This window comes from Diuraphis noxia, unplaced genomic scaffold (genome assembly GCF_037042655.1).
Source record: "Diuraphis noxia isolate RWA-SAM2 unplaced genomic scaffold, SU_Dnox_SAM2 contig0005, whole genome shotgun sequence".
Classification (NCBI taxonomy): domain Eukaryota; kingdom Metazoa; phylum Arthropoda; class Insecta; order Hemiptera; family Aphididae; genus Diuraphis; species Diuraphis noxia.
This window is the reverse complement of record NW_028301715.1, coordinates 5,733,373-5,757,441: the sequence shown is the minus strand read 5'-3', so window position 1 is coordinate 5,757,441 and position 24,069 is coordinate 5,733,373. Positions and strand designations below refer to the sequence as shown.

At 30.6% G+C, this 24,069-nt stretch overlaps 1 protein-coding gene and 1 long non-coding RNA gene across 2 annotated transcripts in view; both read left to right on the top strand.

Annotated features, from left to right (window-relative positions):
• LOC107165420 (uncharacterized) overlaps positions 1 to 24,069 on the top strand; it is a 229,630-nt gene that overhangs the window by 99,514 nt on the left and 106,047 nt on the right. The window lies entirely within an intron of this gene.
• On the top strand, positions 6,110 to 15,316 carry LOC107165423 (RNA-binding protein 5-like). The gene is made up of 4 exons (XM_015513642.2): positions 6,110 to 6,396; positions 10,300 to 10,387; positions 10,551 to 10,639; positions 11,071 to 15,316. Exon 4 carries the CDS (start codon positions 11,071 to 11,073, stop codon positions 13,810 to 13,812), a length of 2,742 nt encoding a protein of 913 aa, XP_015369128.2. The 5' UTR covers positions 6,110 to 6,396; positions 10,300 to 10,387; positions 10,551 to 10,639; the 3' UTR covers positions 13,813 to 15,316.

Sequence of the window (24,069 nt, the reverse complement as noted above, 5' to 3'; positions counted from 1 at the left end):
TCAAAATCTATTTTGTCGAAAACTGATAGTACGTAAAATTTCCTGTTTTTCTCTTAACTTTTAGTTTGTTTATCCCGATTATTTAGAAAAATATTAAGAATTTTTTGACCCCCAAAGTACCAACTAGATTCTTTTTATGATCGAATAAGGTACTGAAGTCAAAAATCGAAGCACTTTTACTGCCCCAAAACGTGATAAAAGACACAAAAAAAATATTCATGGTTTTGACGAATTTTTGTCAATAATTGAACTTCAAATAATAATTTAAAAAAATTCTATCTATGGTTAGAGTTTTTTTTATAATTATAAGAATAACTTATGAGGAATTGTGCATTACATTTTTAAGTTTTTTGTTTGGGCCAAAAAGATTTTATCGACACTTCAAGAAAAATTTTTCAGAAAAATTGAAAATTTCAGTTGTCATTAAATATTTAAAAAAAGTCAAAATATTTTGAAAATTAAATCACGTAAAGAAAATAATTAAAGAAAATTAAACTGTATCACTACCATAAACATTTGGTGAAAATTTCAAGTATTTATAGTGATTAGTTTTTGAATTACAAACATATAAAAAAATCGAAAACTGGTTTTGCGTAAAAATTCCCATTTTTCTGTCATTTTTTTTTTTGTTTTCTCGATTTTTTTGAAAACTGTTGGAAAATGTTTACTTTTGACCTCTATAATGCACCAAGGATATTCACTTTTACATCGGAAACCACGCCAAAAGTTTGAAATTGAAGCATTATTTCGACTAGTTATGCTATACACAGACACAAAAAAAAAACACATCATTGTAAAATCAATACATTTATCACTTCGTTCAGAATCTAAAACATAATATAGGTGTTGGGTTCTTAGAAGAATATTGTTTTTTTATAAATACTTGCTGTATTAACATAGCGATTAGCTCTCCGATAAAAAAAAAATGTGGTTAGTTGTAAATTACTTTAAATACTTTGACCTAATATAATATTATATCATATATTTAATGTATAGTCTTAAAATAACAATACATAAATAGAAGGTAACCCTAAGTAACGCTTTCGAAGAAAACCCTTAAGAAAGCAAGTGATATCATTCAGCCGTGGCACTATCAATATACTCGTGATATGATTTTCTATCATATTATTATAATACATGACCAATTACACGGCTATACATCACTACAACGCGAACTATTAGAAAATGACAAACAGTTGTGGAAGTTGGAAAATCACGACTATAAGCTATAAGGAACGTATTTTTGACGACTGATCGAGAGCACCAAGATCAGTCATCTATAGTAATGCAGCGAATGTATCCGACACATATTTTTATAATAATTATGACGACGTATAATATTATACTATGCGCGTTTACCAACAATTTATTATACATTCGTAAGAGAGACTCAACAAAGGTCCCCATAAATTTGCTATGCAGGTATGCTGCTTCCGTGTATTGATATTATAACATTTTAGACTTGAGAAACATCCTTTGTACTTTGTATAAATTACAGTAATTATAGTATTGTTTAGTTAAAACAAAATTTATTTAATACTTAGGTACATACTTATGCTCATCACCGTGGTTAACTATGATACGTATAGAGATGTTTTTAATTTCCCCGAGATTTCAATGAGGGGACTCCCGCTTCAGCCCCCTCGACCCCCACCATCATCATGACTTCACCACTGTATTATCTACAATATTACATTCTATTATACATTTTAATATTTTAATTTATAATGTATATGATATCACTTATGCATATACACTCATATACTAAGATAATGTATGCAATATTTAATGAAATTAAGCATAGTCTAAAATAGTCAGACCAGCTAATTCAAATTAAAGGACTATACAACTAAAAAAATCCTAATTTTTTTTTATTGTGTGAAAATTTAGTGCTTAAAAAAAGCAAAATTTTAGTGGTATAAAAATTTTTGTCGGACAATTGCTTCGGTGTTTATTTATAAGTCACGTAAAACGCGTGACGTCATAAAATCACACCGTCCGCCGGGCCGTATCTAAAATACACGCGTTGTAGTTATTTCACTCGATTAAAATAACTATAGAGAAAAATTGATTTAAGGTATAAGTTACCAAAGTACATTTATAAAAAGGTTATAAATTTCTTTAGATGATCATATTATTTTTTCAGTGTTAAAATTGGTTTCAGGGTAGTTTACAAGAAAGACAAAAAATTAAAATATAAAATATATTATATTAAATAATATTATATAAATTTTAATATTATTTAATTAAAGTTTAAACAAATGTGTTATCATAATTTATAATTTATAGTTTAAGAACTAAAATAAATATGTAAAACAAACCTCACAATAAAATATACATATAGGTACTAATTCAAATAAGGTAGGTTCATAAAATTGAATACAGGTAAGTATATAGTATGTTTATACTACAATAAAACAACTTACATATTTGATATTATTTTTTTATATAGTATATTATTAATTATAATGTTAAATGTCTAATGGATTGTATTAAGTAATAGATTACACGAATTACGCGTTTTGAAAACCAACATATAATCCGTTCTCCTTAGGATAAGTTTCACGATTTTTTTTTACCACGCATGATGGAATAACGATTCTATTCCCTATAGACTATAGTATAAAACAAACACAATAAAGAATAAAATAACTGGAAACATGGTATAATGACAAAAGTTATCGAAGAAGCTGAAAAAGAAATTTTACCACTGCAATTTGACGTACAAAGAGAATGTAAATATGTAATACTACATCCCAAAAATTTTTATCATATTTATCCAACACTTTACCTTCCTTATAAAGAATTAAAATCAAAGATATATTAAAGATTTCCTTGAAAATATAATTTAATTAGCTAAATTAGCTATTATTATATATTATAATAATTCAATTACGTATAACATACCTATGTATTTTTGTTTGAATTAACATATTTTATTGTGAGGTTTTTTTTTCATTTTTATTTTAGTTCTTAAACTATAAATATTATAATAACACATTTGTTTAAACTTTAATTAAAAGTGTATAATATTATTTAATATAATATATTTGCTATTTTTTATATTTTAATTTTTTGTCTTTCTTGTTAACTACCCTGAAACAAATTTTAATACTGTAAAAATAATATGATAATCTAAAGAAATTTATAACCTTTTTATATGTACTTTATTAACTTTTACCGTTATACCTTAAATCAATTTTTCTCTACAGTTATTTTAAGGGATATCAATACCTACCGTTTTTATGAGGTTAATATAGGCAATTTTCTATGTGTGTAACGGCGAGACGTTTTAATGAGTGCGTGGTAAGTGATTATTAGTATGAGTGACCGTGTGTAAAATAAATAACAATGTCCGCGCACGTACACGTACACGTCAATAACGCAGCACACTAATTACAAATGTGAAATTTAGCGAAACACTGAAACTTACTTTCGTATTTTTCCGATAATATAGCTTACTAATAGAGCTACTAAGAGACATTATAGTAGTAAGAACACTAATAACATTTATATTAATTGAAGAGAAAAACAAAAAGTTTACCAATGTCTGTAGGTATGAGTCAATTTTGGATATTTTATTTTAAATGTCCAATATTCAGCTCTAAAACTTATGATATTTTACTTTTAGAATTTTAATTATTGAGTTTAGTGATAATAATATCAAATGTTTGCTTTTATTCAAGCACAAGTACAATATTTATTATAGGTTCAAACCGCAAAAACTAATTTTCATAGAATTTTTCCATACTATTCATACCATTTAATTAAAAACTAATGTTTAGAACTATTTTTATAATACTAGTCTTACCTGGGATCTGACCTTAGGGCTGATTTCATAAAAGCAATTTTCCCAAAATAATACTCTTGATGAAAATATAAAATATAGTTCAATGCGTGAAGTAATTTGTTATTATTAACTATAATTCTAGTGATAATAATGTCTCGATTCATCGTCTAAACAAAAATAAATTAATAATTTAATAAATATTGCATATTTGCATAAATATGTTGTAATATGTTATGATTTATATGTTTTTCATAAAACAGATTAAAAAAACACTATAATATTTTTATTATAATTTATAAGTATTTAATATTTAATATATTTGTATAATACTTATACAATAATATTAGAATGATTATAATATAATAGTAACAATATCATAAACTATAATAATATTATGTATTGGATTTTAGTTTTGGCGGTTAGCAAATCAGAAAATACCATTTTTTGTATATAATTTCTAAAAAAATGTATTGATAATAATAATAATATGAAAAGGATCGGGAAAATAAAATACTGTAGGCAAAACACCGGATCGGGATCGCATGAGCTGGTGCCAGCCGTCCCGGTACGTTCGACGGCAGCGTCGATCATACCAGCTGTTGTGCGCAATGCGAGTCGGCGTACCAGGGTCTCAGCCATTGTAAAGCGTTGCGGCCGCCGCAGCAACGGTGTCCGAGCCGAAACAAGCGTGACCGCCCGCCGGCCATGGACCATGGTCATCGTTGATCGTTATAATTTTTGTATTACAATAATAATATAGTCAGAATGTTCCTTATAATATGCATCGTTTTTTTTTTTTTTTTACTCGCCGCAAACGTGGTGGAAATAAAAAACGATAACCCGACTGCAAATGCGGACGAGTGTACATTTAGTGACGACGAATTTACGAGATTAGACGGAACACTTTTCGCGACTTGCGGTGTATACCGTGTTGGATCCGCTATGAAACATAGTGTTATTATTATTATACAAATTTAATCCCTGTAGATTAAAATAAATTGCTGCGGGAATTAACTCCACATAATAATTATTAACTTTTAACAATGTTTTAAAATGATCAAATGACTTGTCTGGGATATGTAACCTATCATACCTATGCATCTAACACACACTCACACAAACATGATTACGATATAATATTATAATTAAATATAATTTTTGAATATTATAAGAAGTATTTACTGTTTTCAAGGAAAAAGATCACGTGCCAGAATTCCTAACACGCTGACACGCGTAAGATATTATGAAGATGATAAGCAAAAGTTTCGATCATGATTTCTTGAACATCTAAATTTTAAATTTTATATTAATGACTCCAGCTGTAGCATATGGCAGGATGATACATTTTATACGATTCAGTATCGGTTATCATAATTCATAGTTATTATAACTAGGTATATGATTATTATTAGTATAACTTATTGTAAGTATATTGGAATGTGAAGAGGAGCGTAATGCATTTACATAACTATTTTTTACTTTAAATTTTTACATGCGATTCGACTAATTCTTTAAAAATAAATAATTAAAACAATGAATTGCACAACGATATAATTGTCTTAATACAATCTCAGACATAGTCAATAATTTTTTTAAGCAAAATTATTTATATAATACTTTTATTTAAATGTTTATACATTTAACAATGTTTGAAAATATTTGAAATCAATAATGGTCAGGGGTCGGACTACAACGTCTACAACGTTCCTGGGCCTCCTCCAAATCCTACCACTAATTGCACATAATTTGTACTTATAAGTACTGCAGCGGGGACATGGGCAATACAAATTGTATTGGCAACCAACTAAATTGTAGGCCAGAGTGTTAAATACTGTCATGTTTTTAAATATTAAGCAATATTAATATTTACAAATAAAAAATTACATTAAAGAAAAATTACAACACATACCTTGTAATTATTAACGTTTTTCAACATCATGCAGTATTGTCTGGTAACTATTGATCACGAGGATAGTATTTGAGAGCCGCCAAAATAATAAAAAATTGTAATATTATTTTATAATAAACTACAAACAAAATATTATGTAACACTTAACACTCAAGTTATTCTGTCTTTCTGGAGCGCAAAAAAGGCTAAGAATTAGAGAGCCGCAGGTTTAGCCATTTGATTCCCGATCTATACAATAAAATATATTTATCCCGGTTATTTGATGTTTATAGTACCTACCATATTTTGTACCTACAACGGTATCCATGGAATAGATTAAAAAAGAGCGGGTAGTCTATAGAATCTCTTTGGAATTTTATGGCGTGCTTCCGCCCGCCACCCGGGACAGCGTTATCAACTACTGATAACGAATGGACAATGCCACAATGGTCGTAAATATTCGCATTATTTGCAAATCCTATTATAAACAAACATTTAAATATTTTAATAATTGAAAATTGAAATCGATGTTACGTGTAATTTTTTTTACTTAGCACTTTAGCAGTCCTCGTTAAATGTTATTGCAATGTCAAGGGTGCTGAGACATGGTGTGTTCGGAGTGATAATTTCTCGGTGACACACGGCCAAAAAACGTTCTGCTCAATAAGTCCTTTATCGGAGGATCGTATATTTATTGGGTGCTGAAGTACGGTTTTAGGTAAGTAGACAACTGCCTAATGCGGTCATTGACTATGATTGTAATAATTATTAATTTTGTCCGTTGTTTGAAAATAATTTTCTATCGCTGATCTGTTCAATGAAGATTCCGACACATCTACATATTAATTGGTTGAAAGTTGATTGTTATACTATACAGTTATTAAGTACAAGTATTAAACTATTTTGAATATGTTTATTTGTATGAAGGAATGTTGTTTTATGGGGCCTACTACAAACTCAAAGCTGGCTAAAGATTTAAAAATTTTTTCTTAGCAATGTGGATGTGTGCACATGACTTAGATTTAGCCTATGCAAGAGATATATGGGGAGAACTGGTTTTAGAAGCAAAGAGCCTAAACGGCTCGTAAAAGCTAAATAAAAAAAAAAATGTGGATGTTTGCTTATACTGCAATTTAGAAAATCTTTACTTTAAAATGTACAACAAAGGATCACAATCAGCTGTATTTAGTGTTTTAATAATTGTGTGTATAATAAATGTTTTAATAATTTTTTATAACTCATCTATCTAACTTAAACTAATATTTCTAATTAATGTCTTATAAATAAGACCCTAGCACACTGTTTAAATTATTGATTCTTAAAACATTAGTCGTTCTTGAAACATCATTAATGGTTCAGGTGTTTAGTATTCAAATTTCATAATTTTTATTGGTTCTCAAAGCTGTATCACTGTATTAGAATCTAAATTAATTGCAATATAGTACACAGTAAAAAGAATACCTAACAGATAATTTGGTAAATTAAAGAAAACCATTGTTATTAATACTATTGTTAGGCATAGTATAAAACATATATGTCAATTTTAATTTCAATTATTACCTAATTTATTTATTTTATTGATTAACAATCTTTCTTATACCTACAAATTTGCTATTTTATGGATTATCATTAAAATGTGTATATGTTAAAAAATAAAATATTTTGTGTGTAACTTGTATCTATAATTGTGCATGTATTAAAGTTGTATAACTTGATTCAATATTTACTATGTTGATTTTTTTAAATGCATAAGATTACTAAGCTAAATTGTGTACCTAAGTTAAAATTATATTTTTATATCATTTTAAGCAAGATTTTTTAAATACTAAGCATACCAAAGATTTCTATTAAAACAAAAATGTAGTGCCTATAGGTATATTGTATGTATTATCATATTGTTTGCTTTTAATTAGATTATGAACCTAATATTATGTACCTACCTATTATATATATATATATATATACATTACACCTAGGTACTAACAATCGATGGTACTTAAATAATGATATATTTTATAATTGGTTATACTACCTATTAAGTTATATTAACTAATAAACTAACTAAGCTTGCAACACTATAACTATAATCAATTTTTTTAAACATGTAACAATTTTAAGTTTACTATAGTAAATAGCATAGGCAAAACTACGGGTCAGGCCACTAAGGCCATAGCCTTACCTAATACTAACTGGATAATATACTAACATAATAAAATTTAAAATTTAAATAAAAAACTTATTTTATAATTAGAATTTTTTTTCATATTTTTCATTTGGCCTGCCCTAATACAATTTTCTAGTTTCGCCTATGGTAAATAGCTACTATTTAATAAATTTCCTTAACGTACCTACCTAAGGTCTTTTCATTTATCATTTCATAGTCTAACTGCAAACTGTTCAAATTTATTAAGCATTATTATCAAACAAAATTACTGAGAAAATTAAACTTTTTTTTAAATGGTTTATTTTTATAACTAATAAACTTAAATACCATTTGAAGGTTAAATGTGCTACATTTGTATTATAGTATGTGATTGATAGAGATTACTAATAGACAACATCACCTAAAATTGATGTTAAAAATAATTTCACAGTTTTTTTAATTTAACACTTTATGTTTATGTACTTACAAAGCGTAATATGCAAATTGAAAATAAATTATTAATGATGAAAATGTTCAATTACGTTATATAATAAGGTAGGTATTATACATTGTATAGGTATCTAAATATTTTTTATATTAAATTCATGTTAATATAAAAAGTAAATTAGCGAATCCTTTGTTGTATTTATTCTTTTTTTTCTTCAGAATATCACTTAACAAATTATGAAAATGACCTAAAAAAAAGTAAATAAACGTTTCTTAACAGATTTATATTTTAATTTAAAATTTCTAACCATATTTTTCTAGACTTAATCATGAAATCCTATCGTTGATAATTTGAATATCATACTAAAATATTTTATTTTTTATTTTTACAAGGTATTAATAATCTGTGTCAGTTATACTAGACACAATAAGAATATGTGATAAAAGTAAATATAACAGGTTATGAAGTTTTGTTGAAAGAACCCACCCATTTATAACACTTTCTGTTAGCTTGATAATTAATTTAATTTAATTAATTTTTATTTAAGAAATCAATACCAAAATATGAAAATCATTAATCATTTACTGTAATTTATTAATTAATTATAGTATTCCATGTTTTTAATATAAATACATTAAATACGATAATTGATTATACAAATTTGTTGATGCCTTGATAGTTATCGAGGTTGTAATCCATTTAACGTAAATCACTAATTATTTTAGAATACTTTCGTCTGTGAATATATTTCTTTTATTGATGTTTTAAAACAAAATTTTAGAAAAAAAATATATTTTTAATGTTTTTCTCTTGAATGATAATATACATTTTTAATCTCATATTTTGCAGCATAATTTTTTTGAAGTATTTCGAAAATTTGAAATATCAAAAGGAAAAGAAAAATTTTTAAAAATGATAGTTATAATTTATTAAAAATATAGATAGTTTTTGAAATAATGAGTATCTTAGATTAATTAGATCACTTTGATCGGTTTATCTATCATATAATATATTCTAAATACTTACTAGATAGTAAGTATTGAATATTAGGTATTCATTACCTACCATTTTGTGATTATAACTTTTTTTTTTAAATAATATAATATATTGCAAACAAATTACAACATAATTTTGATTCAACATTATAAGTTTGCTCATTTCCTCTAAGCTAAACCTTGTGAAGAGGTTCCTAAATGAGTCAGTATATAAATTTATATAATATAATACTAATCCATCAATATAACTATAAGGCGATTTACAATTACCTTTTACAGAATTAAAAATATAGTGGTATAAATAAAATAATATAATTTGGTCGGTGATGAATAGTTGAGTGGCATCTAATATTTTTTTACTTAGGTACCCCAATTAATTTTATTCACAAATAATATTTATTGAAATGTATATTTTTCATTTTATGTTTTAAAATATTTTCATTGACACTTATTATAAGGCTAAAAATTTTATTTTGACAGTTCAATAGCTAGTTAAAACGATCTAACTAAATTATTAAATAGTCTTATTTAATTGAATAAATATTTAAATATTTTTATTCAAAATTAGTTCAAAATTTAAGAACAAATTAGAATAACCTAATTTATTTATCATTAATTGTTTTATAATTTTGTAATTTGGTTTGTATAAGTGCATAATAATAATTAACAGTAATTTTAAGTTAAATGTTTACCTATAAATGAATATATAAATCATTACTGGTTTATTGATATATCAGGCTATAAATATAATGAGTAGGTATCAATGGTTATCATAAATAGATGTATTTTACTCAACAATAAAATAAGTTATAGTATACTAGTTATTAATCTTGTTTACTTATATTTTGTAATGGTAAATATTTTAATGTATAATACATTTAGTTTGTACAAATATTTTAAGAACTAGAAGAATTTTACAAAAAACTACACTTTTGTAATTAAGTAATTTTCACCACAGGATTCAACTGTTTTGATTAATGGATTTTTTTAATATATTTGGATATAATATTATAAGTCATTGTAAATGTATTGCAGATTTGTGTATCAGCCTGTTCAATCGTTACGCTTTGGTTGTTTAGGACTGTTCCAAACTAGTTCTGGGCTGGTACATTAATATCCAAAGGTTAGTCAAATTTTAAACAATGTTAGCCAATATCGGCTATGCGTCAGAAATTCGTCTTGAGCCTCTGACAGATTGATTATTGTTGTTGACGAAGTGTCCACTGTTGATCATAAATTGATCATTCTAATTATTTCACTCAATTTCAATACAAATTGTATTACAGATTATTCAACAATCCAAACAACCATCAAGAATAAGTTAAAGCTACGTTGTGCCTGTGCTTCATTCACAGAAAATTCATTTTTGTTTGAGGTAGGATCAAATTGAATTAAATTAGCTATAGTCTTGTATTTTAATAATTAATAATAATTCACTTATATACATAATATATATATATATATTATGTCACCTTATATTAATTGTAATTGTTATTAATACAAATGTATGCGTTACCAAATATATAAACTATTACAAGGAATTATATTCAAATAGTTTCATTTTACTATAGACATGTTTTATAATGCAAATTTGTTTTTATATAAATAATGTTAATTTAAATGAATAGTATGTTACTAATTTGCATCATTTAATTAACTATATTACTTTTGGGTAAGTAATTATAAAAGAAAATCATATATGAAGAAGGTCGTAAAAGGGACCAAGGCGTATGAGGAATAAAAATTTAAAGTTCATAAGTTTTATAAACTAATATATATTGTCTGTTTGTTTGTTTCATTGTAAAGATGGACGCAGAGTTTGTGGTCAAGGATACATGTGGTTATGACTCAAATGATGAGGTAAACTCATCTACTAGACAAAGTGTTGAAATGGACTTGGTAGCTTATGATTCATCTCCTCATTCAAACGGATCTAATCATAGCATCAACAATGAAAAAAGTGTTAATACTTCAAATAATAAAACTAATTGGTATAAATCTGTAGATTCATTTTTGGAAACTGAAAAAAGTAAAGAAAGAGGTAGAAGTCGTGATCATAGCCAAAAAAGTAAACATGATAAAAGTTCAAGTAGACACGGTAGCAGGCGACATAGCAAACATAAAAAGCACCATAGGTCAAGGTCAAGGAGTAGGTCTAGATCAAGATCAAGATCTAGATCGAGGTCTAGAACTCCAAAGCGAAGGAGTAGATATTCTCCGGGTGATCGTGACTCGCAAACAAGTCAGTATAATAGTAGTGATGATGAACGTCGAAAACGTCGTTCAAGGAGTCTTGAAGGTTCAGATGGACCAAGAGTTAGAAACATATATTCAGACTCAGCTACTACTAGTACTCGACGTCACTACAATAATACTGTGGATACAAGAAGAGGTCAAGATGGATCACAAGAATATTATCGTGAAGAAGATTTTGACAGGTACACATTTAAAAAACAAATTCCAAATAAAACTATTATTGTTCGTGGCTTAGCCCCTCATATATCTGAAATTGATATAAGAAAAGAGATATTGAAATGTGGCCTCACACCTGTTGATATACGTCTGATTAGAAAAAAAGACACTGGGTCATCTCGTGGGTTTGCATTTGTGGAATTTTTTACAAAAGCAGAAGCTGAAACACTTATGGAAAGTAAACAGGGTGAAATGATGTTGAGAGATAATTTCAGAGCAATTATGCAGTATACTATTTCTACAATAGACCCTGAAAAAATGTTGTCTGATTGGTGGTGTAAATGCAATGCTCATAATTTTAAGCGCAGGGAAAGCTGTTTTGTATGTGGCGCCTCAAGAGAAGTGGGAGAAATATTTGATCACACAAAAGAAGTCAGTTCTTATCCTACACATACAGTTTTGCTTCGAGGACTAGAATTGTTTACAACTGAAGAAAATGTTCTTAAAGCTATTCAGCCACTATCAACATTGCCTATTCGTAGTGTTCGAATCGGTCGAAATCCATTGACAAATGTCTCTAAAGGTCTTTGCTACTTAGAAATGAACAATGTGGTTGATGCTATGTATCTCCATAATGCATTAATAGTTGAGGATCCATTGCTTATCGATGGAAAGGAAGTTCTTGTGTCATATTGTAAGCTTGGTCCAGTTGGGCCAATAGCTACTGCATCAATAGGTAACGCTGCAGTAGAAGCAGCTAAATGGAGCAACCAAAAACCAGAAACTCCAAACTATACTATTGCTGATGTTCCTAGGCTTGCAGAATTCAGTGCAAATGTTTATGCAAAAACTCCTGCTGAAAGAACTTCTTATGTACAATATTACACTAATTTTTACACAGAAAAAATTCAAAAAGGAGAGACTATTAATATGCCTTCCATGCCGTCCGTTCAACCTATTTCGGCTGTTTATGCACCTGTCGGTACAGTAGTAATATCACAAGCTGTTCCAGCTTTTCCTTTACCTATTGCTAGTAAAGTTGATCCCTTAAGTCAACCTCCATCTGGGAAAGGAGATACCACATACTCTCCACCTGATTTATCTACTTATCAATATGACAAAGGATCTGGTTATTATTATGACCCGCACACAAAGCTCTATTACGATGCAAACTCGCAGTATTATTTTAACAGTTTTACAAATAGTTTTCTTTATTGGGATGCTACAAAACAAACTTATTTATCAGCACCTTCAAATGAAAATTCAAATTCTGATGCAAGTAACATTAGCAATGAACCTAAAAAAGAAGAGGCTCCAGTAGAAGAAAAAAAAGATGACGACAAAGTTAAGGTAGCAAAACGTATTGCCAAAGATATGGAGAAATGGGCAAAAACATTAAATCAAAAAAAGATTTCTGCCAAACAAAATTTAGTGGCAGCCCAAGTTGCAATACAAACAGCAAAAACTCAAGCTGCAGCAGATATTGGATATTCTGTGATGGGTACTAAGGCTGAACCTAAAAAACAGCAAATTCCAGTTGCTTCCACATCTGATGACAATAGTTACACTGATGAAATTATGGAAGAAGCCAATCGAAATGAAGATGAACAACATACGGATTGGGTAAAACTTGCTTGTCTGTTGTGTAAAAGACAGTTTAGTAGCAAAGAAATATTAATAAAACATCAACAAATGTCTGACTTACATAAACAAAATATTAGAAATTGGTACAATGAGAGAGGGTTGGATCCTGACGATGAATCAAAACGAGTTATTCAATATAGAGATAGAGCAAAAGAAAGAAGGATGAAATATAATGAACCTGATAAACCTTTAAACAACTTAAAAGACAAGTACACGAAGGCTAAAGAAGCTACCGTAGATTATGAACAACCAACTAAATTGGGTATTGGATCGGACAATAAAGGTAACAAATTGTTACAGAAAATGGGTTGGCAAGAAGGAATGGGATTAGGTAAAAGTAATCAAGGACGAACAACTATAATAGAAGCCGAAGGTAGACTAGCAAATGCCGGACTAGGTACTAGGGCTGTCGGTGTTGTTCCAGGCCCTCGTGAAACATACAAAGATTGTGTGAAGAAGATGATGCGTTATAGGTATAATGAATCAGAGTAATTTATCAGGTAAAATTGAAATTATTTACTGTGTTATGTTTTTTCAACAGGCAAAATTTATTTTAATATATAGGTATGTACCTAACTGATTTTTTTCTTTAAATACAATTAATATAATATATGACATTATTTTAAGGACATAGTTCAATATAATATGTATATTAATTTAAAATGTATTTGTTTGCATTACATTTTCAATCTTGATTAATACATGTTTAAAATTGCATTTTTTCATTTGAAAGACATTAATGTTATTTTAGAAACAAAAACTGTAGGTATATTGTAATTTTTTAAATCTTCAACCCGTCAATAGTTTTTAAATACATTTGAGTTTAAATGTAGTATAATTAATTTTATCTGAATTCGATATAATAATAATGATAAAACAAAATTATAGCCTTGATACACATTTTAAAAATTAATTGTTGAACTATGTTAGCTTTAATTGTCTATTGGTACATTTTGGTTATAGCGACTACCTGCCATAGCATGTTTAGACTTGTTGGGGTCATCTACTCACTTCAGTTGCTCGGACAATTTAATTCCAAATTATCCCTCAATTTTCTATGATGTAAAACTATCTTGGTTAGGTTTCAGAGTAACTTAGCCTAACCTTGAAAACTACACTAGAGGTTTTACATATCAAATCGAGACTGTCCGAGTGACCTCACCTGTTCTATTATGTACCATGATGGGTAGTATTCGCAAAGAGTACCGTCCGTTTTATCATTACTATTTCACTTGATTTATTTTTTTCCTAACCAAAGGTTTTTTTATTAAAAATTTTATGTAAGCAATGTAATTGATTTTAATATGTAAATTTAGAACTCAAATTTATTTCAAGAAGTAGTTATTATTTATTTATTTTTTTTTTATAAAATGTCAATTTTACATTTCAATCAAAATGTGTTTACTTTATATTGTACCATACACAAATTAGTAGTACATATTATATTATATAATATAAAACATACAACTGAAATCATCATAATTAGTTCTAAGCATTAAAAATCGTATAAACTATAACGATACATACTCGGGATAATATTATGATTTGATCGAAAAATACGGAGAAAATATATTATAATATTTTCCACGTAGGTTTTTAATTTTTTCTTCCATGCAAACTTACTTATTTCTTAATTGTTATTATTTATTTGTTAAATACATGTAAACACTTGTATAAACTATGAAATGCATATATTTTATATAATAACTTATATTATTCTAAGTTTTGTATCTGTTATTTTGATCAAATGTCACTAGTTCGGTTCATATTACTATATATTTTGTACATCCGAGTAGATAAATATTACACTTGAAACTGCTTTAAATTTACAAGCCCTGTATATTTTACAACTTATACATTTCATTATATTGTAGTTCAAATAATAAGGAATTTTGTTTTTAGAGTATTGGCTCCAGACCTGCTAATGATCTTAATTATATCATTTAATTCTTGACTATTTCTAAAATAAATGTTTTGAATTATTTTTATTTCTAAATTGTTGTTATTTGTTTGAAGAAAAAAAAACCTTAAACGCGTTCTCAATATTTACTGTAGGTACAATACAATATGATTTTAAGATGCGAGTAATTAATATTAAAACAAAAAAAAGGATATTATGCTTCTTATGGCTTTTTCCCATATTTAATAATTCTGCCAACATAAATAATTCTTTACCACCACAATCACTATGTCGTATACGCCGATCACTGGCGTACACAAATAAACGAACAAATTAATTATAAGCACTTTTATTGAACACTTTGACGTCCAGTGGCGATCGAGTCACACGATCACCACCTGGCTCTGACACTGGTGGTCAGTGGTAATCGAGTCACACGACTACCGCCAACTGACCCCTTTTCTGTCATCACATATTCCTTAAATATAAATTTTACAATCGAAACACTACCGGTAATATCGATATTGAATTTAACCTAGTTACATTATACTTACTGACTAAGTTTAAAATTATACTAATTGTTATTGTATTACGCCATTACTTAATTGTTTTGGTATACCAGTTACATATGATTGTTTACTTAACCTAGTTAATAGTTCTAATTGTAATATTTCTTATATACGAGTATTATATTATTATGCATGATACAACAACTATTAGTGTGCATACATAAAGTCTAGAGTAGTAGATGGTAATTATTTTCTAAGAGCAGTTTTTTTTTTTTAAACCCTAATAATTACCCGTGAGCAGAGTCCTAATATTATATTTATGAAAAAAACCTTAAATTTTAGTATTAAGTACTGTGACATAATATAGGTTCAAATAGCATTTGTATTTGATTGCGACTTTTGTGGCGTTTGTTTTCCTTAGCATAGAAATTATTGTTCAATTATGTTAACAATTACAATATATTAACTCAAAATATAACGTTCTGCCGGCCTTTGAAAATCGTTTGAATACACGAAACTACATTTTTATTTGACAAACATGAGAAAAAAAGTGTTCTATTATATGTAGGTATACTAAGTAATTGGTACATACCGAATTCGTATTTGTTGACTCTTGCCAAGTAAGTCTGAATAAGTTTTCAATTGGGTCCCGGGACAACATCAGATACTTAATTTTTTCTAAACTATTTTAATCACAACTTTTTACTTGTATTTAAACCATTTTATAATTTTGTACTGTTAAAAAAAAAATGTAAAAACTGTAGCGTTATATTGCGTACAAAATTACAATAACAGTTAATAAATTATAAAATCAAAATTCACAGCAGCAACAAATTCTTATTTAAACTTATGACACTAATATATTTTATTTATAGTTCTACCTACCTACTTGCAGTTTATACTTTTAATAAGGTAATCAATAATTTTCTTTCGAATGTCACAGGAATCCGCAACTCTTTTATTTATACTAGCTTTATAATTTTGTTGTAAATTTCCTATCAATTTTTCGAGATAAATATTTTTATTTTTTGAAATTTCTCGTAAAATTTGTTTGCATTAAAAAAAAAAAAGCTGGTAGAAAACAAGCAAGGGCCCAGGACCGTCTCCCTCCCCCCTAATTTCGGAATTGCCTGTTCCTGTGATCATATAATGATTATCCCGAATGTAATTTTGGTGATTAGACTAACAATTTGGTCTGGTCTGATGACGTACGTATATGCATATAGTTGACAGAAAAAAGGTAAGTGCTTCTTTTTGAAAATTTATATTCACTAATAGTTATTATGCTAATAGTTGATGTCTTATGTGTGTACAGAATGTATCAGGAAACCCTGAAAAATGAAATAACTTATTCTAGACAATATTTTTAAATTTAACTTATCGACTCGTTCTCTACACGTATGAATCTAACTTTTTTGTGTTTAAGATTTTCAATATATTCAAAGTGTAAATCTGTTTTTAGAAAATTTTTAGTAAACCATCTATCTAGGCAAGTCGAGTGGTTTAATTTTTTTTTTTTTGATCATTTTTTTTTGGAATGTAATATTATTGTTCTTAAGTGAGACGCGTAAGATTCGTTATTAATTGGAAAACTAATTAATTTTTAAGCAATATGCCCCATATACTTTTACAAGTAAGAGTATAGGTACTTAATTATTTAAAAATGCTCGTTTTTTTTGAGTTTATACTTTTTGAATTCAAAATGTTTTTTATCAACTTTACCGAAAAAAAAAATATTACAAAATACATTGCTTAAATAAATGTGCTAACCTACAATAACCAACACCTATGGCTAGGAAATCTATACGTTTCGTATAAAAATTGTGTTTAATTAATTTTATACAATTTTTCGAAATAACTCTAGGCACTAGATTTTTAGGCGACTACGCGTCTACAACTTTCTCGTCGTCACAGTTTTTAGTATATATAATACTATTCCACGGGCTTATAATTACGTAGTGTTTGAAAGATTAAAATCGTGAAACATTTCATGAAATATTTGAGTGTTGTAATAATTTTTTTTTTAATAAATTTAATTTTTACGTATAATTTTCATTATAACTCACCTTCACAATACATTTTATAATATTAGGGAAAACTATGACCCTAACTAGATTATAGGTACTTATTGATATTTGTTTTGGAAAAAATTTCAATGTTTCACAAGAAATATTTTCATATTTCATTACTTCAAATAACTACACTGTCTACACTATATATATACCGGTGTTTCCGAATTGCGTGCGAATATCATTATTTAGGATGAATTGCGTGCGCGATTTTCTCGTGACAGGACCGAGTTGCGTGCGCGGTTTTCTCGCGACACAACCGAATTGCGTGCCGTAGATTTTTTTAAATTTACCAATTTTTAGTGCATATTTTTTTATAAGTTTATATTTTTACGAATTTAAAAAATTATAATCAATAATACATTTTGTGTTTATACATTAAAATAATATAAAAAATTGTTAAACAACGTCAAAAAATATTAGCAAACAAATACATATACAAATGATTTAAAAATATAAGTATAAAAATAATATAAAAATTAAAAATTAAACTGGCAAATTTTTGTATGCCAAAATTTCTACAAACTCCAAACGGGTTATAACTTGATCTTTATACTGACGCATAATTTCATGAATATAATTTTCCTTTTCCACAGTCATCCGTCGTTTATGTGTTTGATTTGAGCTACGCATTTTGATGTAAATGTCAGCTTGTACATTTTTTAAATATATACTTATGTGGCGGTCGGCCCTGTGTCATATAATAGTTTTTCGACAAAACTCTCCGTACCTATACTTAACACTTATCCTACGTGCATTCATATCTGACCGGATCGCCTGTGAAAATTCAATGATGAAAATACCAAAAAAAAAAAACCCCTGACCTATATAATAGGTAGTACGTCATTTTTTTTTTACGACATTAACGACCCGTCGACCGTAGTCGTGTGATCCACTCCGGGGGGGGGGGGGGATATTGAATTCGAATGCCGAGCAGTCGTCGAGGGGACGCGAGGAACAACCAGCACTGCGGCGTGTCCGGGCAATCAATCAAAACGAAAAACGGGTGGGCAGAGTGGGAACAAAAAATATATCCGAAATAATACCCGTTTTGTCCCGACGACTACGCCGCAGCCTTTTTTCGTCGCAGCTCCGTCCATCATCCATCATCATGTATCTATGGTTTATGTTGCGTGGTAATACGTGTAGGTATCATTATAATTTATATATATATATGTCTTATAAGACCGGTCGCCTAACCGATTCGCAGTCGGCCGACCGTAGTTGTCCGCCCGAGAAAAACTTCTTCGACCCCTCTTGTTCGTGTGCCGCGCTGCTTATTATTTATACATTCCTCCGCCACTCGGTATTATTATTATTATTATTGTTTACAATTCGGACGTTTTTGTGATATCGTGTCAACCGTCCCGCGGGTAGGAGACGCTGCGGCGGCGGCAGCAGTGACACCCGTCCGTCTATATATGGTGCAGTGTTCCGTATTATATTGTATAATATTATGCCGTTTTTGAGGGATAGCGAGGGGGTTCAAACCCTTTTGTCCGAAAGACATATAATGTAGTTCAACGGGGTGGGTTTTTTTTTTTTTGGCGGTTTTATCGCAGGTCCGCAGCTTGCACATGGTCGTAGTCTCTCGTCCGTTTCGTGTGGGCTCGTCATATATAATATATATGTTATAGATATACGTTACGGTTACATCGCTGTACATACGCATACTATCTAATATTATTATTATTATGTATATTTAGGCCAGATGACGTCGCAACGGGCTACGCATCGATAACACTTTTACGGAGGCACATTCTTGCAGATGCTTTCCTCCACCGAGTATCTATTATACTTATAGGCGCGTATTAAGAGGATGTAAGCGCACTATTTGTTTTCTCTCTCTGGCCAACGCTCAACGTAGACGAAACGCATTTACGCAGAATCATTTTTTCAATATGTTTTTAAGTAGGTAATGTCTTAGATTAAAATCGCCCATTACAAAAAATATAGAAAAAAATATCATTTCTTTTTTTAAGGAATTACGCCATATCGATCTGTCTAAATATTATCTCAAACCAATAGAATTTAACATTTGTTCGTTTATTTTGAAAGTCGAATACAAAAATCAAATAAATATAATACCGATATATGTCATTCCCACAAAAACATTATTCTCTATCGTTTTTTCGTTATTTTTTGTAATGGGTAATTTTACTCTAAAATTAAGTGGAGAGAAGCATTAGGTATTCAGGTATCTTATTTTATACCTACTTGATAAGTCCTATACATACGATTGATTTTAAAAACATTCCTAAACGATTTTACTTTACTTTCAAAGTATACCTAGCTTTACAATATTATTTATTTAGAGTAGTACCAACCTTACTAATTGAGTAATGAAATTGTATAATCATTGTTACCTAATACTTTTAAGACTTTTAAGTATATGTGTAGATCAGCACCTATCTAGCTAGAGCTATAATATTATTCTCGGTCAATTTTTATCTTTTTTTTTCTCAATTTGATTCATTTTCCTGTAATAGATTGTATTCGTTTAAATTGTCATTCGGATAATTTCAATAGTTACCGTTATTATTGCATTAAATATTACTGGTGCAGGTACCTGCATGACGAAAAGACGACCTAAAAATAAAATTAAGAATGACCTGAATATAAAAGATATGAATATCAATTTCCATCTCATGGGATTATTGAGTACATTTAAATATCACGAAAGGCAGTATAAAGATAGGCATAGTCGTTGGCACGGAAAGGAGAGGGGTAGGCTGCGGTCTCTGGCTTTTTCTTTAAGAAATTCATAGATATCTGATATCTGCTATATACCAGTGGTCTTCAAAGTTTTTTCACTCGCGACCCAATTTTCTTACCATACATTGATTGCGACCCATAATAAGCTTACGCGATTAAAAATTTGGTAGCAACCCATAGTTTGAAGACCACTTAGTATATATAGATTATTATAGTAGATCACTATACTAGATTATTTTTATAATATTGCATATATTGAATAAAATAAAATTGTATTTTATACAATTTATAATTTAATGTTTAACTTTATACTAGTACTCATTAGTTCAAGAATCTTTGGTAACGTTGGTTCAGCAGACCTTTTTAATGTGCCTCTCCCCTAACCTGCCACTCGGCGGACAAAGTCAGCGCACGCCTTTTTAGATTAGGTAGTGGGGGTTGTTATACAAACTTAAGTACAGTAATTGTGTATTTCATATTTTATAATTTAGCAACTACTAATTAAATGAATCGAGGACGGGCTGCGACTACGGATAATCATATGATATGGTCGCGTCAAGCGGCGCCGGCCGGACCATGGTGTCCATGAACTCGTCGTAGTCGACCATTCCCAAGCCGGCAAAGTCCATGCTGGCCACCATTTCGTTGGCGTCTGCGGCCGTCAGCAACTTTGGGTCGAACTCTTTGAGCACGGCGCGCACGTGGTCGACCGTCACCTGGCCGGTGGACGTAGGGTCGCCGGCCACCAGCATGGCGCGGAACCGTCGGCGCCGCGCCCCGTCTTCGGCCCACCGACGTGCCACGGACGCCGTCCACTGGTTAACGGTGATGTGTCCGCGGCCGTTCGGGTCGTATTCGTCCACCACGGTGATGACGTCCTCGTCGGTCGCGTCCACGCCGACCGCTCGCAGTGCCGTGTACAGGTGCCTGACGTTCATCCGGCCGCCACCGTCGCTGAACATGGCGAAGGCGGCCTTCGCCTCGGCCAATAGTTCCGGCGGTAGCGTGGGGCCGCCGGTGGTGACTTCTTCGTCGCCGTCGTCGTCCTTCGACGGTTCCTTCTCGGGTAGTTGTTCCGAGTCGTCGTCGTCATCGTCATCGTCGCGTGACGGTTCCGACGCTGTCGGTTGCCGTGCGGCTTCAGACATGTCGGATGGCGATAATGATTTGTAATATGTTGTTTATTATTTTTTCGACGTCCGTTTTTCGTTTGTCTATAAAATTATGTCTTACCAGTCAACAATTGATGATATGTAGGTATAATATATGTATACATTTATGAAATACCTAGGTAACAAAATGTGTTATTACGGTTAAACGTTTTTGCTCGGGCTTTTATTGTAAGAAATATCAATTCAAATAAATATTTTGAAAACTTCTAGTCGTCTAAAGCCTGGTTCACAGCTACGCTCAACTGTGTTGATCAAATCGTATCAATGATAATTGATAATAATATCAAACCTCGACAGTGTTTTGTACAATTTTTTAGAACCAAAACAAAAAACACCCTGCCAAACACGAGAAAACCGGATTTTTCTACGGTTACCTCACACATCTCACACGACGAATCAACTGAGATGTGAACCTATATGAAGAAAAAGCAGATTGGTTAGTTTTACTGAATGTAGAGCAATTAGGGAACTTTGACGACGGTTATCTTCTATTTAAGATGTTTTATTTTCGAACCTTGCAAGATGCTATGCAGTATAACTGTATATGGGTGGCTAACACCTAGATACGTATAAGGCTGTTCATTAGATATGTGTCGTATAAATCCAAATTTATATTACCATAGTATAGTATATATATGGTACCTTTACTTAATTTTTTTTTATTGATAAAAGACCCTCGCTAACATAGTATTTACAAACGATTTAATTTGGCGATTGCATAATATATTATCTAGTTTTTTTTTTTTTAATAATTCCGATGGTTTTTAAACCTTACGTATCTTGAAGTTTGTTGGCTGTGATGAACTCTATAATGTTGGATATCGATTGAAGACCACGAATGATTGCCAAGTATTTCGATTAATGATTCGACTGCTGAAGGCTGCCGCAGTATTTTAACACTTGACTGTTTCTCCACCCATCGCCCACATATACCAGCTATGTATAGGTTAGGTTAGGTCCTAACCTTCAAGACTCGTGGTACTAGGGCCCAGATTTAGTACCAGGGCCAAAAATATGATATGGGGGGGAGGGGCGGGTACCTTATATAATATATTATTTTGTTATGCGAGATAATATATTTTCTTTAAATAATATTATATAAGCAGTGAGATCGACCGCGGCGCCGATGCGATTTTTGATGTGCTGCTTATGTAATGCGCTCCGTCCGGGCGGAGAGGAATTTACGAGGATATCGTTTTGTAGGCGAGGGGTGGGGATGGGACCGTTTATACGATGAAACTTGCATGAGCTTTGCTGCGCCTTTCACGCAACAGCTCCTTGCAGGGTTGTACGAGTGTTTATACCGCGTGCGTATAATATTAACTTGGTAATTAGCTCAGCGGGGTGGACGGCGACGGAGGCGGCTACTCGATGAATAATAATTTCTGAATACATACATACATATTGGACGGGCGGCGACGGCGACGGGTCGGGAGAAGGAGAGGAAACGGAATAATAATACGCCGAAAAAAAAAGAAGAAATTTATAAATATATTATATAGCAGACCTCCGACGCGGCCCGAGTTGCGGGTAAATATTCGCCGCAGTCTGTGCCGAAGAACGCGGGAGCCAACACGCGTGAGACGGAAGCGGAAATGGTACAGACGCCGGAGGATTGACCGTTGTACAGCGTTTGCTTGCCGCAAAGGCTCTTCGGAGGACTGTGTCGCGGCAACAATATCGTCGTGTAAGTCGCCGGTGGACGTGATTGTTTATATGTATATGCCATTGTGACGGAGGAGGTGGCAGGGAAAGTCGGAAAATATGCGTTCGTGTGCGCAAGCGCCGAAGATCTCATTCCAACCGAACGACCAAGACTGCTTACCTATATATAGGTATACCGGATGTTATCTGTAAATAGGTAGGTATACCTATTATGCATGATATGGAGTTCGTGCCTAAACAATATAACATCATCGCGACAGTCGACATAATAGAGTTGAGGTATGTAGTGTGTTCATCATAATAATATATTATATTATGACTATACCAAATCGGTGCAATGGATTCGTAGAAAGGGAATCCTCCCCACCTACCAGACATGATATAATATAATATAGGTGTATATATATACTGCAGTATTGATAAAAAACAGTTTTACCTATCATGATATTATACATACATATATACAATATACTTTACACAGTAGCGCAAGGGGGGGGGGGGTGTTATAGGTATTAGAATCGTCTACGTGGTTTGGGAAGATGGGCTAGAACATGTTTATTAGGGTTAAACAAAAATATCTTTATTGTATTACAATAATTCACTGTGACGCCATTACAGGTATATTAAAATGTTATTAATATAAATATTGGGAATCCCCCCCCCCCCTTTATTTACGAAATTTGTATCCACAATCATAAAATGTTATAAAAATGTATTCA